At 59.9% G+C, this 18124-nt stretch overlaps 2 protein-coding genes across 2 annotated transcripts; one reads left to right on the top strand and one right to left on the bottom strand.

Annotated features, from left to right (window-relative positions):
* Positions 1-3438: 3438 nt before the first annotated feature.
* On the top strand, positions 3439-4224 carry RPS21 (ribosomal protein S21; the record flags this gene model as incomplete). The annotated part of the gene is given in 4 exon segments (XM_011232975.1): positions 3439-3502; positions 3640-3711; positions 4020-4075; positions 4162-4224. Coding segments are annotated over 4 exon segments (202 nt in total), but the record flags the coding sequence as incomplete, so codon positions are not given.
* Positions 4225-4328: 104 nt separating this feature from the next.
* On the bottom strand, positions 4329-18045 carry CABLES2 (Cdk5 and Abl enzyme substrate 2; the record flags this gene model as incomplete). The annotated part of the gene is made up of 10 exons (XM_011232982.3): positions 4329-6533; positions 6615-6819; positions 7573-7679; positions 8056-8159; positions 8567-8732; positions 9255-9363; positions 9812-9889; positions 10585-10677; positions 10752-10823; positions 17954-18045. Coding segments are annotated over 10 exons (1167 nt in total), but the record flags the coding sequence as incomplete, so codon positions are not given.
* Between the last annotated feature and the right edge of the window lie 79 nt (positions 18046-18124).

Genomic DNA, 18124 nt, shown 5'->3' with positions numbered 1-18124 from the left:
GCTCAGACCCCTTCAGCCGGCAGAGAAGCGGGCTGGGGACAGGTGAACCTCTGTTCTGGGGCCTCTCCCACAGCAGCAGGCAGTGCAGGGCACAGCTCTTGGACGCCCCATAGTGGCTGTTGGGGGCAGCGCAGGTGCCATGAGGCCATTCCTAACCCAGGCTCTTGATGTCTGCAGCCACCCCTCCCCTACAGATGGCAGGGCCCCTACTGATGAGAGGCCTACTTGGCTCCCTTCAGGGACCACTTGCTCCATGGGGGAACCTGGGACTTCAGACAGCAGGGTTTCTTATGAGAGGGGCTCATCCAAATGTCATGGCCATAGGGTGGGGGGCACAGAATTTCCCCTGGAAGAACTTGGCCTTGGGACTCTGCCCTAGAGGAAAGGAGCGTGTACACCCGTTTGTGTCTTATAGTCTTAATTTTTTTTTTATTGTGTTAAAATACACATAACACGGGGCACCTGGCGGGCTCAGTTGGTGGAGTGTGTGACTCTTGACCTTGGGGTTGTGGGTTTGAGTCCCACGTTGGGTGCAGAGATTACTTAAAATCTTTAAAATAAACAAATACACATCACGAAAGATCTCCTATGCTAATCATTTAGGTGTATAGCTCAGCGGTATTAAATACATTGATAACACGCTACCATCACCACCATCCCTCTCCACTACGCGAAATTCTGTCCCCTTTAAACACTACTCCCTGTTCCCCTTCCCCAAGCACTGGCACTCACCATCCTACTCTCTGATTTTGGTGACTCTAAGTACCTCATAAAAGTGTAATTGAACAGTATTTGTCTTTTTGTGATTGGCATATTTCACTCAGCATGTCAAGGTTCAACTGTACACGTCAGAATTTTCTTCCTTTTTAAGGCTGAATAATACTCCCTTGTACACATAGACCACGTTTTGTTCGTCAGTTCATCCACCAGTGGGCACATGGGCTGCTTCTGCCTCTTGGCTGTTGTGAATAACGCTGCTGTAAGCGGGTGTGCAAATACCCCTTTGAGACCTCGCTTTCAGTTCTGCGTATACACTCACAAGTACACTTGCTGATCATTTGGTAATTCTCTTTGAGGAGCCCCTCGACTTCCCCTCACAATGGCTGAACATGTTATATTTCTACCAACAGTGTGCAAGGGTTCCCATGTCTCCACATCTGTGCCAACACTGGCTTTTGTTTCTAGAGTTGCCCTCCCAATGGGTGTGCAGTGGTATCTCCTTGTGGTTTCGATTTGCATTTCCCTGATCAGTGATGTCCAGCAACTCTAAATGTGCTTATTGGCCGTTTGTGCATCTTCTTTGGAGAAATGTCTACTGGAGTCCTTTGCCTACTTTGAATTGGGTTGTTTGCTTTTCTGTTCAGTTTTTGTTCTCTATTCTGGATATTGATCCCTTATCAGATGTATAATTGGCAATATTTCCTCCCATTCTGTGGGTTGCCTTTTTACTGTTGATCATGTTTTTGATGCACAAATTTTATTTTATTTTATTAATTTTTTAAAAGATTATTTATTTATTTATTTGATATAGACAGCCAGCGAGAGAGGGAACACAAGCAGGGGGGAGTGGGAGAGGAAGAAGCAGGCTCCCAGCGGAGGAGCCCGATGTGGGACTTGATACCGGAACGCCGGGATCACGCCCTGAGCCGAAGGCAGACGCCTAATGACTGCGCTACCCAGGCGCCCATTGATGCACAAATTTTAAATATTTTCACGAGCAGTAATCTGTCTTATTCTTGTCCACGCCTTTGGTCTCGTATCAAACTCATCAAGTCCAATATCATGAAACTTGTGCCCTACGTTTTCTTCTAAGAGTTTTACAGTTTTAGGTCCTTGTTCCACTTTAATTTTATATAAGGTGCGAGTAAGGGCCCAGTTTCATTCTTTTGCACGTGTATGTCCTGTTTTCCCGTTTCACCGTTTGTTGAAGACAGTTCTTTGCCCCAGTGTGGGCTTGGCAGCCTTGTAGATAATCATTTGACGGTGTGTGGTTTATTTCTGGGCTATTCTGCGGAATGCTCAAGGAAGACCTGCAGACCTCTCCATCTCTTTTCTGGCACTCTGGCCCTCTATCTGCTTCGGTCTCCCATCTTACAGCCACAGAATCTTTTGATGACCAGGCCTAGCTGTGTTGACCCACATGCAGACAGACAGAAGGCCGGCTACTCGAATCCCCAGCCATAAACAGGTCATGTCTGTGTATGTGTGTGTGGGGGGGGGGCTAGAAAGAGCACATACCTCTCAGGGCCTGCAGGCACACTGAGTGACCTTCCGGGAGAGGCTGGCCTCAGTGGCCACACTCCCGACGTCCACCTGCTGGAGCTCAGTGGAAGCAACAGCACCCTGCTTCTAGGAACGCTGGTTTCCAGGCACGAGGGGAATGCAGCCTCAGCTCCAGCCCCGCCCAGAGTTAAATCCTCCCATAGCCAGAATGAAGCTCGCAAACATGGTACGTGCGGCCAGGCGGACTCGACTTTGTGTTTTATGTGCCCACTATGTGCAGTTCCAGGGTGCGAAGCCAGAGCCCTTAACCGTGCACCCGGACATAGACCTGGGTCAGGTGGGTGGTGTGGGAGCCGAGATGGACGGAGGGCATGCGGGGCAAAGGGACGACCCGCCCCTCGAGGCTCAGGCTCAGGCAGCCCCTTGCGGGGAGGCAGGACGGAGTATCTGAGAGATGAAATCGGAAGCGGAGGTGGGAGCTGAGGGGCTGCCAAGCTCACCCCCAGGGGCTGTGGGGCACGGGCCCGTCCGGCTCAGCGCTGCCCGGGACCAGGTCCCGCCCCAGCCTTGGCAGCGCCCCCTCCCTGCTCGGACTTCGGTTTCCGGAGGAGTGGCGCCTACACGCGAAGGCGGCGTCCCCCGCCGCAGAGGGGTTCCCAGGCCAAGCCCGGCTGCTCCCTCCGCCGCCTGCCCGCGGCTTCCTCGGGCTCGGATCAACGACACGCCCTGGGAGTCCATCTGCGCGTGGTCCTCCGCCGCCTCCGCGGGCCAAGTCCCAGGAGGGCTTTGCGCAGCCCGCGTCGCCGCCCTTCCGAAGCCGAGGCCCCGGCCCTGCCACCAGCCCGGCCCGTCCGCCCTCGCGAGTCCGCGGGCGGCCGCATGCCGCCGCCAGACACGCGGAGGTCCCACCCCCGTCCGCGGGAAGCGGAAGTGCGTCCGAACTGCCGGGTGCGCGCGGTGCGTCGGGACCCGGAAGCACTTCCCGAGGCCCCGCCGCCCGCCAATACTGCTGCCGGGGAACGCGGCGCTTCCTTTCTGCGCTTGTGCTCGTGGTGGTGGCAGCAGGTGGGCCGCGCGGCTGGCGGGGGCGCTCGGCGGGGGCTCCGGGGCGGTGGGTCGGAGACCGGGGTCGGGGCGGTGGTCGGAGACTGGGTTTNCCCTCTACACCCTCCCGGCCCCCCCCCCTCCTGCCCGCTCACTGCGCTGCCCTTGCAGCTCCGCCAGCAACCGCATCATCGGCGCCAAGGACCACGCGTCCATCCAGATGAACGTGGCCGAGGTGAGCCGGATGGCGGAGGGACAGTCCCGCCGGGGAGGAAGCCCCCAGGGCGGCCTGCGGGGTTGGTCATCCCCGAGCCCCAGGTGTAGAGCTGAAGGTGCCTGGCGGTCTCGGTGACCCTTGTTGACGTGTTGCAGGTTGACAAGGTGACGGGCAGATTCAACGGCCAGTTCAAAACCTATGCTATCTGTGGGGCCATTCGCAGGATGGTGAGTGTCCTCGCTTGGCTTCCCGCATCCGCTGTGGACCGGGGAAGGGAGATGAGCTGGCAGAACCAATGTGCCGGCTGCCCGCCCTTTGCTGGGACTACAGTTGGGGGTCTAGGGGCTGGGAAAGGACCACCCTGACAGAGCACTCAGGTGGGCCTTTATCTTGGCACTTGGCAGTCAGCAGAGGCAGCCTGGTCTGGTCCCCAGATCCTCTCCCGGCAGTCAGGTGTGAGGCCAAGAGACTGGGCTGGTCTGCACTCTGCCAGCTTGGGGGAGCAGGGGAGATAGCCTACTGTGCTTTTTTCCAGGGGGAGTCTGATGACTCCATCCTCCGACTGGCGAAGGCTGATGGCATCGTTTCAAAGTAAGTAAGAGGGCTTGTGTTTGGGCACAGAGGCCCTGGACCTTCCCAGAAACAACGTTTTCACATTGTTCTTACTTTTGTCCTAGGAACTTCTGACTGGAGGAGACCACGGATGTGGGATATTTGTCATAAATAAATAGTAAAACCCATTTGTGTGTGTTTGTTCTGTGACTGGGCCCCAGGGAGTCAGGGCTGTGCTTGTTTGACAGAAGGGCCGGCCGCTCAGCTGAGAAGAGGCAACCAACCTTTGGAGGACATTGCAAAACCACGTTTTATTTCAAACCAGAAATACATTACCATTTGCAAACAAATCATGACATATGACTGGACAATGAGGTCAGATAGTCGTGTAGCACACTTCTCAGTCCACAACGGCTACCAGGTGCCGAGAGCCGGGTCAGGCCCTCAGACATCTCTCACATCTGGGCTTGTTGCAGAGAATGAGGGGTTCTGGCTGAAGTTTGGCTTCAATACTGGCTTTGTTGCAGTGACTGCTGAATGCCACATGACAGCAGCTTTCTGCACTGATGACACAAGGACACACCAAGGGACAAGCCACGGCGTGTTTGAGCGCATACACTTGGCTCGTGTCTCAGCTGTTCTCAAGGACACGTGCTCTGAAGTCAAGCTGTGAACCAGGATATACCCTTGGGGTTGGTTCCTTGCAGTGCTTATAACCTGAAAACCTCCAGACACAAGTGGTAGGACAGGTTGCTATCCAGAAGGAAACTTCCATCTTCACATTGGGTACATAGGGGTTAAGCGGCCACGTTGGAGAGGACAGGGAGGTTCTCCACAATAAATAAGGTCAGAATACGGACTTGGGCTTTGGCCTCCATGCTGCAGTCTCCCCTTGTACCAGTGAGGAGGAAGGGCTGGCTTGCGGGCAGACGCGGGTGCTGGGGTCTGGGCGGAGGTGCTGGTGCCTGAGTGCTGTGATGAGAACCGGGGTCGCCTTTTTGCAGAAGCACCGGTCCACACGCGAGTACAGGGTGAGGCTGTAACCTAGGCCCTGTGACAGGTTCATAGGCTAGCAGTAGGGAAGCAGCTAAATGGCCCAGCCAACGTGGTCATTTTTGACAGCAGCTGACCCAAGGGGAGAAGCTCCTTGGTTCTTCAGTGTTTGGTGGGGCAGCACACTGGAGAACCAGGTCAGAGTGCAGAAAAGACACACAGACTTGGGAAAGCAGAACACGGGCCCTGCCGGCATGCGAGGCACAGGCCTGCGCACAGGTGATGGCCGCTACCTTTGGGCTCATTTTGTGTGGCAGCCGGGACTGCTGTTCCCTCCTGCCTGGGAAGAGACCCTGTGAGCACTGACCCCCTTGGGGAGATGGTGCCATGGGGTGCGGGGCCGCGGAGGAGCACGTCTCCCGCCTGCTTGAGAAAGTGGTTTCAAGCCACAACTTCAACAGCTCTTGTGTAACCAGTTTTTGTTCCCTTAAAAAGACCCATAGAACCGAATCCCAAATAACAATAAATACACTTTTTCTCCATCACAATGTTGCTTAGGGAGATCAAGAGCCAAGAGCAAGCAACCAGTCATCCTGAAGGTCCAGAGTGCCACAGGCGCAGCAGGGTTTCCTGGTGAGAGGTGAGGGGCGGGTCCCCCAGGGGTGGGCCAGGGTCTGCGCTGAGGCCTGCGGGGCTGTGCGGCACCCGGCACCGGAATTTCACAGTGACACGATGCTCGGAAGAGTAAAGAATGAGATAAATCAGAGTCTGCTCTGCTTGGCTTAACCTAATACCGGAGCTCCACCTGTGGACAGCGGGGAGGCGGTGGGCATCTGGGGGGCGCTGCTGGGCTGGGAGGGAGCCAGGCCGTGGGGGTGCAGTGCTGCGTCTCCACATGTGAAAACCTGAAACAGCCAAGACTCGTGCTTCCTCAGGTAGGGTCTGGAAATGCAGCTCTCCACTGCGATGCTTGCACAGCACCTCCCGTGGTTTGCGGGACACCCAAAGGAGAAGGACGCCGCAGAGCTGGGATGACTGCACAAGGTAAGCCAGGGTCCCCGTGCAGCCCACTCTCAGGCACGTGGAAAAGAACACAAAACCGACCCATCTCGTTCCTGTGAAAATGCAAGCAGGCTCTCAGGAATACCATGGTGGCACGCTGTGCTTTGGGACGAAAGCCGTGTCTCTCCAAGGATGCAAGGGCGTGAAGACCGCGGCGTCAGTCACAGAGGGCAGGCGAGTCCCGCCAGGTGGGTGCCCAGGTGCGCCCGGGTGGGTGTGCAGCGCAGCGCCTGGGAACATCCCCTGGGCCCGAGCGTTCGCGCCTGCAGGGGGGCCGTCCCGCGTGCAGAGGCGGCCTGGACTAGAACTGCTGCGTGAGGCGTCTGTAGTGAGGTAACACCTGGCTCTCGGGAAGGTAGAGCGCGAGTTCCAAGGCCACTAGCACCGTGAACTCGAACCCAATTAGATCCCGTCTGTTGAAGCGAAACCTTTCTTCTAGCTTCTGCGTTGAGAAAGCGCGGAGGTTACCCGGGCCGGCCGGGGGCGGGCCCACGTGGGGGGGCGGGGCCGCAGGCATACTCACGTCGATGAGCTGCTTGACTTCGCTTCTGCGGAGGTCGCTGCTGATCTTGGCGGCAAGCAGCACGCATGCCCCGGCGCACAGCTTGCGGTTGTGCTTGTTGAGTTTGCCCTGCAGCACGAGCTTCTCGAAGTACACGTAGGCCATGGACACCGTCACAGGCTCCAGGCTGCACTCCTCAGAAAGGTTCCGCATCTCCCGTTTTAAACTGCAGGTTTACACGGAGGTCCGGTGTCCACGGGCCGAGGAAGTGGCCACCCTGTCTCTGCCCCAGGAGGGCTCGCTGGGCTGCTGAAAAAGCCCCATTCCGTGCGGGCAGGGGTAGGCCCTGCCCAGCACTCCGCCCGCAGCCTGGTGGGCGAGCCGGCTGATGTTGGTTGGCCCGTGGCGCAACCCCCCCCCCAGCTGTACCGGCTGGTCCATGCTGTCCTCCAAGGGACACCACAGAGGACACGGTCCCTGCTGTCCTGTGGCAGCAAGGACAATGCGGAGAAAACTGCCAGTGGAAAGGCCCCGTGGTATAGACACGCTGAAGCAGCGTCTAGACCTTCAGTTAAGTCCCTGTGGGTGCTGCTGAGGCGGGGACAGTGGGACTCAGTGGGGCCAGACGCACCCAGGGCAGGGCAGTCCGCCACTTACTCGCCGTGAGGTCTTGGGCAAGCCTCCTCGGCCTGCGACCATGGATCACGGGGAGTCAGTGCCAGCCTCCCGTGCTATCCCGGGCATCAGGGAGGAGGGCCAGTAGGTGTGGGTACCAGAGGCAGCAAGGCGGCCTCGCCCCCGGAGGTGGTAGGCGGGGGGCTGGGGAGCTGCTGCTATTGGCCTGGGCAGACGGCAGTGGGGGGCCTGGGTGGGGCCCATCTGGATTGGTCAAGCTCAGGGCCTACCAGACATGGGGGGAGAAGAGGAATGGCCCCACCATGGCAATGGGGCCCAGAGAGCTTACCTCAGCCCCCCTTACCTCCGGATCTTGCTCAGGGTCAGTTTGATGTGAGGGAACTTCTCCCGGAAGGTCTCATTCATGTCCTTCTTGAGGTCAGACGGCTTCACGTACTCTATCACCGTGGTCTGCAGGGGAGAAGGCAGCAGGTTGGGGAGCTGGCCCTGCACAGCCCTGGGGGCCCACCCGCCTGAGCCCCCGTGGGTGATCTCATGCTGGCCTGGGTCTGCAATGTGAAGGTGCGGCGGCTTCAGGCACCAGCTCTGCCGAGGACAAGTCTCAGGACAGAGGGTGCAGAGTGGGCGGACCCGGGCCGCCAGGGCGTGGGCTGAGGGCAACGGTGACCCCAGGGCGGTGTGGTCGGCGCAGGCCCTCCTGTCCCGAGGTGCTGCTGGCGTCCTGGGGGTGGGGGGCACGTCAGCCCTGCCCTGGCGGCTTGCCCTCAGCCTGCCCCCAGACACCCGGAGGCGTGTAGAGTGGGCATGTGGTGGGCGCTCACCGTACCATGTAAGAGGCGAAGATGAGGACCCGCTTGTGCTTGCCGCAGGGCCACCGTGGGTCGTCCAGGAGGTTGGGGTTATACTCCAGCGCATCCCCTGCGTCACTCCCTGCATGCAGAGGGCAGCCCTGACCCACCACGAGCCCCCAGCTCTGGCCAACCAGCTTCTGCCAACCCAAGCCTCAGCTGGAACCCTGGTCTAGTGCAGGGGCGGCCAGCTGCTGGGGTCTGGGGTCTGGGAGGGCTGGGTAGAAGGACAGATGTCCTGACAAGGAGGGCCCTGCTCCCCTGCCCCCACACCACCTACGGACATGGGGTCTCTCCAGTGCCCGCTCGGATGAGGCCTGGGCCGTCTGCTCTAGCGGGAGTTACTTCTCCTGACCCTGCTCCTGAGCCTGGTGCCCCGCCTGGACTGGGGACTGTGGGCTGGAATGGGACTCTGGTCCGCCATCTGCAGTCCCTTGCCCAGATGGTGTGGCTGCCTGCCCTGTGCCCAGTTAGAGCACGTGAGGCTACCTAGTTCCGTGCCGGCTGGCGCCGACTTGGCTGGGGCCGGTTTGTATCTTGAGCCTGGCAGAGTGCGGGGGACGCTGGGCCGGGGTTGGGGCGGCAGGCCGTGGCTGTCTGTCTTGTGTGTGACCAGGGCATTCGTTGGATACAAGAACTTGGCATAAGACACCACCTGGAAAGGCAAGGATGTCAGGGCTCAGTCCCTATTGCCCCCGGGCCCACATCCCTGTCCTGAAATCAGAGGTCCAGCAAGCTGTGCCTTACGCCTTCTTGCTGCACGAGGGCCCTGCACAAATGCCACCCTGTGTGGACAAGGAAGGACCTACCTACCGAGAGCTAATGCTCCCAGGCAGCCCAGAGCTGGATGCTGTTCGCCTGGGGCTAGCGTGCTCAGTAACAAGAACTTTCCAGAATGCCACCCCGGCCATCCCATGTGGGATCTGCAGCACAGGAACCTTTTCCCTGCCTCTGAGCACCAGCACAGAGGTGGCACTGGGACACCCTGCCGACTCAGGTCGTTTTTCATCACCTGGCTGCTGAGCGAGGCGACAAGAGCCCGTTTTTACAGGGCTTCCTCCCACCGATACCATGTGTTTTAGAAGATTCAGGGGAAATGCAGCTCCGTGTGTTTATTGCCCTGGTGAGTGCAAGCTCCGTGCCCGTCCGCCCACCCGTGGACCGCGCCCATGCTTGCCTTCCCATCTGCTCCCAGCTCGACGCCTTCCAACTCAAAGACCATCTCAGAAGACGCGGAGACGCCACCGGATGGGTGCCTCAGCTTCTGGCTGTCCACCCTCAGGTCACTGCAGTGCACAGGATGGGAGACAGCTGCTGCCTTCCTCTGCCCCTGGAGGTGGCCCGGTCCCACCCCTTCCCAGGCCCACACAGTTCCTGTTGGAACACGGAGCAGCACCGACCTCTACCTGAGGCCACCCCCTCGTCCGGCTTGGCCCAGGCCCGTCCTGGGCGAAGGGTACCCTACTTCCAGGCCCCCTGGTGCCGTCCCCATCCTGACGGCCGTTGCCTTCTTCCCAGAGTTAAGCACGGGACACAGTGCCCGGACTGCTCACGAGGACGCGGGGCAGCAACCCCACGAGGGGCGTCCTAGGCATCTGCACGTAAGCCGCTCAAACACAATAACGGTGCAGACACACCCCTACTAGAGACCCAGGACCCGAAAAGCCTTCAGAGCTCCTGAGGAGCTTTGGCAGAGCTGAAGCCCTGAGCTCGGTGCCTCCCTGGGCCACTCACCTGACCCGCAGTCCTTCTCCGTAGGGCAGGACCGAGAAGGCCGCACACAGGGACCGCTTGGCACAGATGAGCACGATCCTGGGGGGAGGTGTTGGTCAGAGCAGGTGGTGGGTGTTGCTGGGAGAAAATTCCTTCCTGTCTAGTCTTGGTTGACACAAGCTGCTGGCTGGGACTACTGGGCACCTGGGCTCACTGACGCCAGCCCAGTGCCCCGGCCTGCCTCGGGCCCGCTCCTCAGCACCAGCACGAGCCCCTCACGCTGGGGGTCATGCTCTAGGAGAACACAGAGCTCCCCGACCAGAGCCGCTGGGTGGATGCTTGGCAGCGGGGCCTCCAGCAGGAAGGGTAATGGCTTAGATGCCTCAGGGCTGGCAGGGCGGGCCCTGAGGGTGGGCCACGGGAACCCCTGGGGGCCCCATGCAGTGCCTACAGACACAGAAGCTCTGAGGGCTGCCTCACCAGGCCTGTGCCGGTTTGGGGCAGCTGCATCCCAGCTTTTAGGTCAACCACCCCCTATGCTTCCCAAATAAAACCCAGCCCTTCTCTCTTGGCCACCTTCCACTGCCACGCCTGCTCTGTGTCCCTTTACCCAGGATACCAGAGAGGGGGATGGGCAGGACCCAAGACTTATGCACAGAGAGAAGGGCAGGTCCCTGGCCCCCACTAGGTGCGAGGGGGACATGGTGGGCAGCTCCAGGGCTGCAGCTGGGGGCCCAGGATCAGATGGCAGCCCTGCCTCTGGGCGGCCACGTGCTTGCCGTGGCACATGGTACCTGCTGTTCCTTGTGTCATACTGCCTCATGTTCTTGATGAAGTGAGTCTTCTTCAGGCCTTTGTGTCTTGGGGATCCGGATATGTGTTTGGTTCTGCAAGGTAAAAACCAGGTCATTCTTCCCTCCCTCGAGACCCCCCTCTGGTCCCAGGTCTCAGAGACCCTTACCTTTGAACCGAGGCACATCCCACAGCGTCTTCCAGGAACTCGAGAGAGCAGCGCTGGGAGGCGACTCGCCTTCTGTAAGACAGTGCAGGGCCTCAGCTAACAGACCTGGGAGGAGGCTGCTCTCGGGCCGGAGACATGCCCTTGGGCTTCTCCCCGTGGAAAGGCAGCCCACCCGACTGGGTCAGGAGCCTGTCTGGAGTGAGGTCTGAGCCTCAGGCAGGGCCACCCAAGGACCAGAGTTTGCCAGAAGCATCCAGGGGGGACCAGCACCCTGGTCCAGTGCCCGTCGCCTCCCAGAGCTCAGCCCAGCTCCCAAGCGTCCTCTCCGGCCCAGGATCGGCAGGGTAGGTCATGCTCAGCCATGGCAGGCACAAGGAGGGGCTGCGGGAAGGTCTTCCAACTTTGGAGGAGCCGCTCCCGGAGAGCTCATAGCCTCCCACCCGGTGTCAGGGGAGCTTCTCAAGCCCAAAGGCTCAAAAACCCTGCGTGGCCACACCCTCAGGTCAAGATCACAAACCCTGGTGACTGGAATCAAGGCCACCACTGTGGTCACCTGTCGATCTCCTAGCTCTTGTGGGGCAGACACGTACATCTCACCAGTAAGGGCTGCTTATGACAAAGCTATGCAGATGGGTCCCAAATCCCCACACCTTCCCAGCGAGAGGGAGGCTCCTAGAGGCCATGGCTGTGTGGTCTATGAAACAAAGCAACATGGGCGCTGCGCTCAGCCCGGGCCGGCATGTGCCAGGAGCCCCGCGTGTCTACAGAGTGTGAACTGAGTCTGGGCTCCTGGGGAGGGGATGGGAGGGAGGGGGACACATGGCCGAGGAAGCCACTTCTGGGAGCTGTAGCCTGCCCAGAAGCAACACTGTCCTCCCACAGGACCCCTGGCTGACAGATGAAGCCCAGCGTGGTCAGGCCACCTTGACGGGTGGAGCAAGCCTGGAATCCAGGGAGGAAGGAGCCAAGGTGACAGGCGGTCACTGTCTAGGGGCCCAGCCACCACCTCTTGCATGGAGCCAGTGCCTATGGCGGCACAGAGCAGCTGGGCACCTGCCCCAGGTCACACAACCAGGGCAGTCCTGGGGGACTCCAAGGCTGTCACCTCGAAGCCACGGCCCAGGCTCAACTTAAGTCTTTAAAATGACAGAGGCAGCAGGAACTCATTGAAAAGGAACTAGAATCGGACACAACACAACCTCTAGTGAAATGCTGGGTGTCCCACTGCAGCCCCATCTTCAGAGAGGGGCAGTGACGCCCCTCCCCAGATGGTGGGGGGGGCACCCACCTGCTGGACGAGAGTGCTTGGGGGTGATGTGAGTACAAGGGTGATTCAGGTAGGGGAGCAGGGCTGCAGCCGTGGCCTAAGGACCGGACAGGGGGGCGGGGGAATGGGCACCAGGGGCCTCTGCAGGCGGCTGTGCGGCTGCTCAAGGGGCAGCGGGAGGGGCACGTCAGGCAGACACCCAGGCCCTAAGAAGCCTGGGGGTGCGGGTGAGCAAGTGGATGGGCAGGACCCATGCCAAGAAAAGCCGCCAGCTTAGGTAGAGCCCGAGCGTCCCCGGAGGTGTCTGCACGCGGCCCTGCAGACCCGGGCTGAGGCGCCGTGGAATGGCCCCGTGTGGCTTTCTCAGGCCATTTCCCAGGTGGTGCCCCAACGGCTTCCGCACACCCGGGGCCTCATCTGCAGGGCCCAGGCCGGCCGCGATCTCCACAGAAGCCCGGCCCTGCACACGGCCTCTGGCCCACTGCCCGGTGGAGTGGCAGGCGAGACGTGGGCCTCTGTCGCCTCGCTCACCCCTTCTGTTGGTTCTGGGATGACGCCACTCAACTCACCAGGCTCTGAAACCTGACCCCAGTGCTCTTGCAGGGAGCTGTGCTTTTCTCCCACCTCTCTCTCCTCCTAAAAATTTTACACTCAGCCCTAACTGCACATGAGGGGCGATGTTATTACTCTCAGTTCACACATGGGGAAACTGAGGTACAGAGTGGGCAAGCAAGCTGGTCAGGTGGTACCGCGACCTGCATGCCAGCAGGCGGCCCGTGCATTTGCCAATGGCAGCAGCACTGCCTCTCTGCCCCCCTGCGGACCCCGCGGGGCTGGTTGGAATCGAGGCCACCCCTCAACCATGTCCCCGGGCGCTCCTCTGCTGAACTTGGCCTGCGTTCCAGGTGTGCTGTTTGGGCTGGGATGAAAAGCCTGTGACAACGCGGATCACGGTGCCCCGAGCTCTGAGGCGCAGGTCTGCAGGGACACGCGGGACATGGGCAGCCCAGGCGTGCAGGCCTACTGTGTTCTCAGGATCAGGCTGACGTGCAGATACTGAGGGGGTGGGGGCGGCCCTGGGGCGGGGGTGCGTCCCCGTCTGCAGAGGGCGGAGCGAGGGCACCGCGATGAGCCCGTGGCTGTGGGACATTCTGGAAGTGGAGTGTCTGTGGGCAGGAGAGAAGCAGCCTGCACGCTCCCAGGGATCCCAACATCTTTGGTGTGGAGGTGACCGCGTCGGGCAGCACCAGGTCTGCAGGCTTCCGAGAGTGAAGGCAGTAGGGAGGCTAGCAGTCAGAGCCCCGGTTGTGGATGCGCACGACCGTCTAGGGGCCGCCCCAGGTGGTCAGGCAGGGCCTACCCTTCCCGGAACATGGAGCAGTCCAGCCGCTCCGGAGACAGTGCCCCCTTCAGAAGAAACTGCCAGCTAGTCAACCTCTGGCACTGGTTCCTCTGGAGGAATGTCCAGCCCCTCGGTGGGTCCTGAAGCGAGACCACCACAGCCTTGTATGTGGCCCCAGCAGGATGGACACCCCAGCACGGACGGGCTCCGGCCAAGGGTGCCCTGCTCAGCCTCTCTGGGAACTACCCCCAGGAAGGTGTCTGTGAGGCCAGCAGGGATGACAACACATTCCAGCATCTCCACCCAAAACATTCCCAGCTGGAGGCAAGCCAGCGGGACAGCAGGAGGCCGGGCACACCGCCCTCACAGCGTGCCTGGACTCACAGCACTCACGGCGGGGACGGAAGCTGGCTGCAGAGAGCTGCTGGGGAGAGTGTGCGCTGCCCCAGAGCGCGACATGCATTTTACACCCCCACTAACAAACGCACTACAAAGAACAAAACTTGGGCTCTCTGCTCCCTGCGGCGCCCCCCTCCCTTGCCCCCGGATGTCTGGGCAATGCAAGTCTCTGGGCCCAGGAAGCCTCTCTGCTGAGCCACGGTGAGGCCCAGGGTCCACGGGGTGGGGTCTACTCTCCGGCGACTGGCCCGAGGCTGCCTGCCTCGGACTCTCTGGGGAAGAAGGAGCCAAGGGTCAGGGGTGTGGGAGAGGCTGTCAAGAGGGCACAGGCGGCCACTGCATGGACCACGGGTCTGCTCACCCTCTGGCTCACACTCAGAATTGCCACCCCCCCAATCCCAGATGTGAAATGTGCTTGCAAACAGGAAGAGAAATCACTACTAGACAGTTTCTATCATCTGATGAATGCCCTTTACTTTGTCACTGCAGAAATGCCCAGCCAAGGAAGGGCTCCCACCTGAGGTCTGTTTGAGGGCCGAGGACCACCCAAACAGAGTGAGGGGCCAAGTGAAGGGGTCAGACCAGCTGGCGTGGGCTGCTGACAGGTACCTATGCCCACGACTTGGGGCCCTCTCCTGCTCCATGCCCATCTGAGCATGCCACCTGACCTCGCAGACCCTTGTGCATACTTGTCCAAGGAGTGGTGGTCCTGGGTACCCCATCTCACCAAGTCCCTGCCAGGAAAAGCACAAACCCCACGTTCCAGCCAACCGTTCAGAGGCCTGAAGTTCCCCTGGTGATGGGACCCCAGGTATGGTCGCTGGGGGCCAAGTCTCAGCAAGGCCTCTGAGCCACCGTGGGAAGATGCGCCTCTAGGCTCTATCCTCGGCAACCATCTCCAGTTGTCCTCCAGCAAGAACCCGCCAGATCAGAGTTGTAAGCAATTGCCAGACACTACATTGAAATTGGTTTAATTTGGACAGGAGCTTGGCAGCTTCGGGAACACGAAGTGGCTCCTGGCCAGCATGGCAGCTAAAACCCCAGGCCCTTTCTCAGAATCAGCATGAACCCTCCAGAACTGCGAGGTTTTCTGTTCCCAGCTAACACAGCAATGTCCCCGGCCTCATGGCAGTGCCCCTGGCTCCCCTGCCCTGTTCTTAGTGCCTTGGACACTAATGAGGGCTGTAGTGGGCTGAGCTGTGCCCCCAAAAAGTTATGCTGAAGTCCTGACCCCTGACATCTGTGACTATGACTCTGTTTAGAGACAGGGTCTTTGCAGATGTGACCAAGTGAAGAGGGGGCTCTTAGGATGGGCCCTGATCCAATGACTGGTGTCCTCACAGGGAGAGGAAAAGGCCAGGTTCAGACACAGGAGAAGTACGTGAACGGAGCAGAGACTGGAGGGACGGCTGGGGCCACCTGGAGCTGGGGGAGGCAGGAAGGTCCTTCCCTCGAGCTTCCAGAGGGAGCGCAGCCCTGCCCCGCCCTGATCTCAGACCTGCGTCCCCTAAGACAGTGAGAGGAAGTGCGGCTCCAGGCTCTCGGTGCTCTGTTCCACAGCCCGGGCCTCCCTCAGGCTTTCTAGGAGAGAGGAGGGTGCAGGGCCTGGTGGGGGCCAGCAGGGGCCTGAAAACCTGTTTCTGCCAGCTGGAGGAGTCCAGAAGCCCTCCTGCTCACCTTAAGTGACCGCAGTGTGAAATGAAAGTAAACACCGTGTTAGAAGTTCTAGGAGGGAAGTATGGACTCCAGTGACTTGCTCACTGGCTTAGCAGGAAAAGCCACACGGGGCTGAACCCTGAGGGCGAAACACAACTTCCCTGCTGTGGACGGAGTGTGAGCGCTCACTGGGTAATGTGCTTGTGACAAGTGTCTGCTCACCTGGCCCTGGCCACAGCCTCCCCTTGCTGAGCCCTTGACCTCACCTGACCTCACGCAGCCCCTCAGGTAGGTAGTACAGAAGGCAAAAGCACTTCACAGAGGAGTAAACTGAGGCTCAGTGAGGCTCCTGCCCAAGGTCACAACAGAGCCCCTGATGGGTGGACCTAGGATGACAGCGGGTCTGTGCCCAGAGCCTGGCTAGACTTCAGGAGGAGGCCCTCACTATACCCCACCCTGGAAATACAACTGATCCTCAGACTGGGCCTGCAGCTAGGAGCCCCCCTGGCTGGGCTGGACAGCTCTCACGCACTCTGCTGCAGAGCTCGAGGAGGGACAGTTGCGCACAGGTGTGGCCCCAGGGGGCAGGAAGAAGGGAGTGGTAGGAGAGGGTTCACGGCCTGGGCTCAGGCCATGGGTGGATGGACACAGGGACGGGGGTGGGTGCAGCAGGAAAACCAAAGGGCACCCCGACCCACATCATTTCCCATCCTGCGCCAGCGTCCTCCCGAGTTCCTAGGAATGGGCCCCGCAGGGTCCTGCTTGCGGGAGCTGCATCCGGCATCCACGCCCCCCAAGCCCCTCCCTTGAGCGAGGCTTCAAGGGGCAAGCTGCTGGCTAGCCTGGTTTGCAGGGTTTGGCCCGCAGCAAGGTCGCCTCTTCGCTGAACAGAGAGCCTAAAATGACATGCGGTCTGCTCAGAACGCACACGCACCCCAAAAGGGGAAGGAGGCGGCCCAGCGCCAGAGAGCGGATGGGAAGAGCAGAAGCAAACTGCTCTCAGGAAGCTCGGGCCTGGCGGCAGGCGAGCCCCCTTCCCTCTGAAGCCCCATGATGCGTCACACCACCGAGGGACTCCAGAGACCCGGTGTCACCTGGGGACCGTCCTCTGGGCTGACTCTACACCTTCAAGCAAGAGGACAAGTAGGCTCTGTTCAGCAAAGGACAGAGGATAAGTAGGCTCTCTGTTTTTTAAAACGGACTGATTTCCACCAGTAAAATCATTTTCTCTTAATATTAGCTTCCTCTAGGATAAGCAGTCCTACCTCCCCAGGGATGGCAGGAGCGAGCTGCCTCGCTGCAAGAACTCTTGACACCCAAGCCTAAATTCTGGACTCAGCCCCATCATCTTCAGCGCTGTCTGAGGGCCAGGGGGTGAGGGAGCCATTGTGACCACCAGGTGAGAAGAGCCACCTCTGAACTCCAGGGACGCAAGGCCTCAGCCCACCCATGCAGGGCACTGAGCTGTAGGGCTCTGCTCTGGGCCCCTCCCTGCACACCTGCGGGGCCTGCCTCAGAAGGGCCTCCCTGCAGCTCTGTCCTGCACACAAAGGCTAAGCAGTGCCCTTCCGGAAGGATGGTGACAGCAGCCAGTCCTGAGTCCTAGGCCCAGCAACCAAATCACCCCACAGGGTGAAGGTGGGCAGTGGGAGGGTACAGGAGAGCCCCAGCATCTGGAGGAAGGGGCCACAAAGCTACAGCTCAGTGGGCGGCTGTAGAAGGATCTCTGGGAGAAGAAAACAGGGTGTCTGGGAGCCAGGGGCTATCTGGGCACAGGCAGACTGCAGGGGCAGGGCTCAGGGGTGGTGGCTGCTCTGGGACGGGCTGAGGACTTTCTAGAAATGGAATCAGGGCAGGGAGAGTAAGTGCAAGCTGGGAATGGACAGGGTCAGGGACACTGAGCTCAGAGGGGACGGGGTGGGGGAGACAGCAGTCAGCACGGAGGTAATGGTGTGGACCAGGGGCCAGTAGGTTGGGAGGCTGGGAGGTTCGGCCTGGCGCAGAAGGCTCTGAAACACATCACAGTGAAGACTGGAGGGATCACCCAGCTCAGAGAACGCAAGGAGCCCTGCAAAGGGTGCTTTAGAGTCCCTGAGTCCGGGGATCGATAAAAGCGGGTAGGGGAGGGGTGTGACTGAGCTGCCAGGGCTGTGTGTCTGGGGGTTGATAAGGGCTGAGGGAACCCTAAAACTCAGGTTCAGGGCACTGCCAAGGTTGAGAGGGGCTGACAGAATTAAGGCGACCATGACCCCTGTGCCTGGGGACTGGGCCTGAGGACCGCTGACCCCCACATCAGACTCATGGGGCCCAGGCAAGACTCTCTTTCTAGTGCTGGCAAGGCCCAAGACACCCCAACCCTGTGTCTGGGGTCCCAGGGGAGCAGGGTCCCCTTCTGATCCCCAAGTCCTGTGCAGATGGGGCCCTGGACCACTCCACCCCATCCCCTGGACCCGTGACCTCCAGGTCACCCCAACCCTGTGTCCTGGGCTGTCAGGTCACCCCAGCCCTGCGCGGATCCGGCCCGGGGTCCCCACTCACCTCTGGCGCTGCCCCTCCAGCCCATGTCCCAGGCCGAGGCCGAGGCTGGCGGGCGCCGGGCCGGACGCCGGGCTGAGCAGGCCCTGGGGCGAAAAAAAAAAAAAAAAAAAAAAAAAAAAAAAAAAAAAAAAAAAAAAAAAAAAAAAAAAAAAAAAAAAAAAAAAAAAAAAA

Source organism: Ailuropoda melanoleuca, chromosome 13 (assembly GCF_002007445.2).
Source record: "Ailuropoda melanoleuca isolate Jingjing chromosome 13, ASM200744v2, whole genome shotgun sequence".
Lineage (NCBI taxonomy): Eukaryota > Metazoa > Chordata > Mammalia > Carnivora > Ursidae > Ailuropoda > Ailuropoda melanoleuca.
Note: the sequence above shows the minus strand (reverse complement) of the source record. Positions and strands in the feature narration are given on the sequence as shown.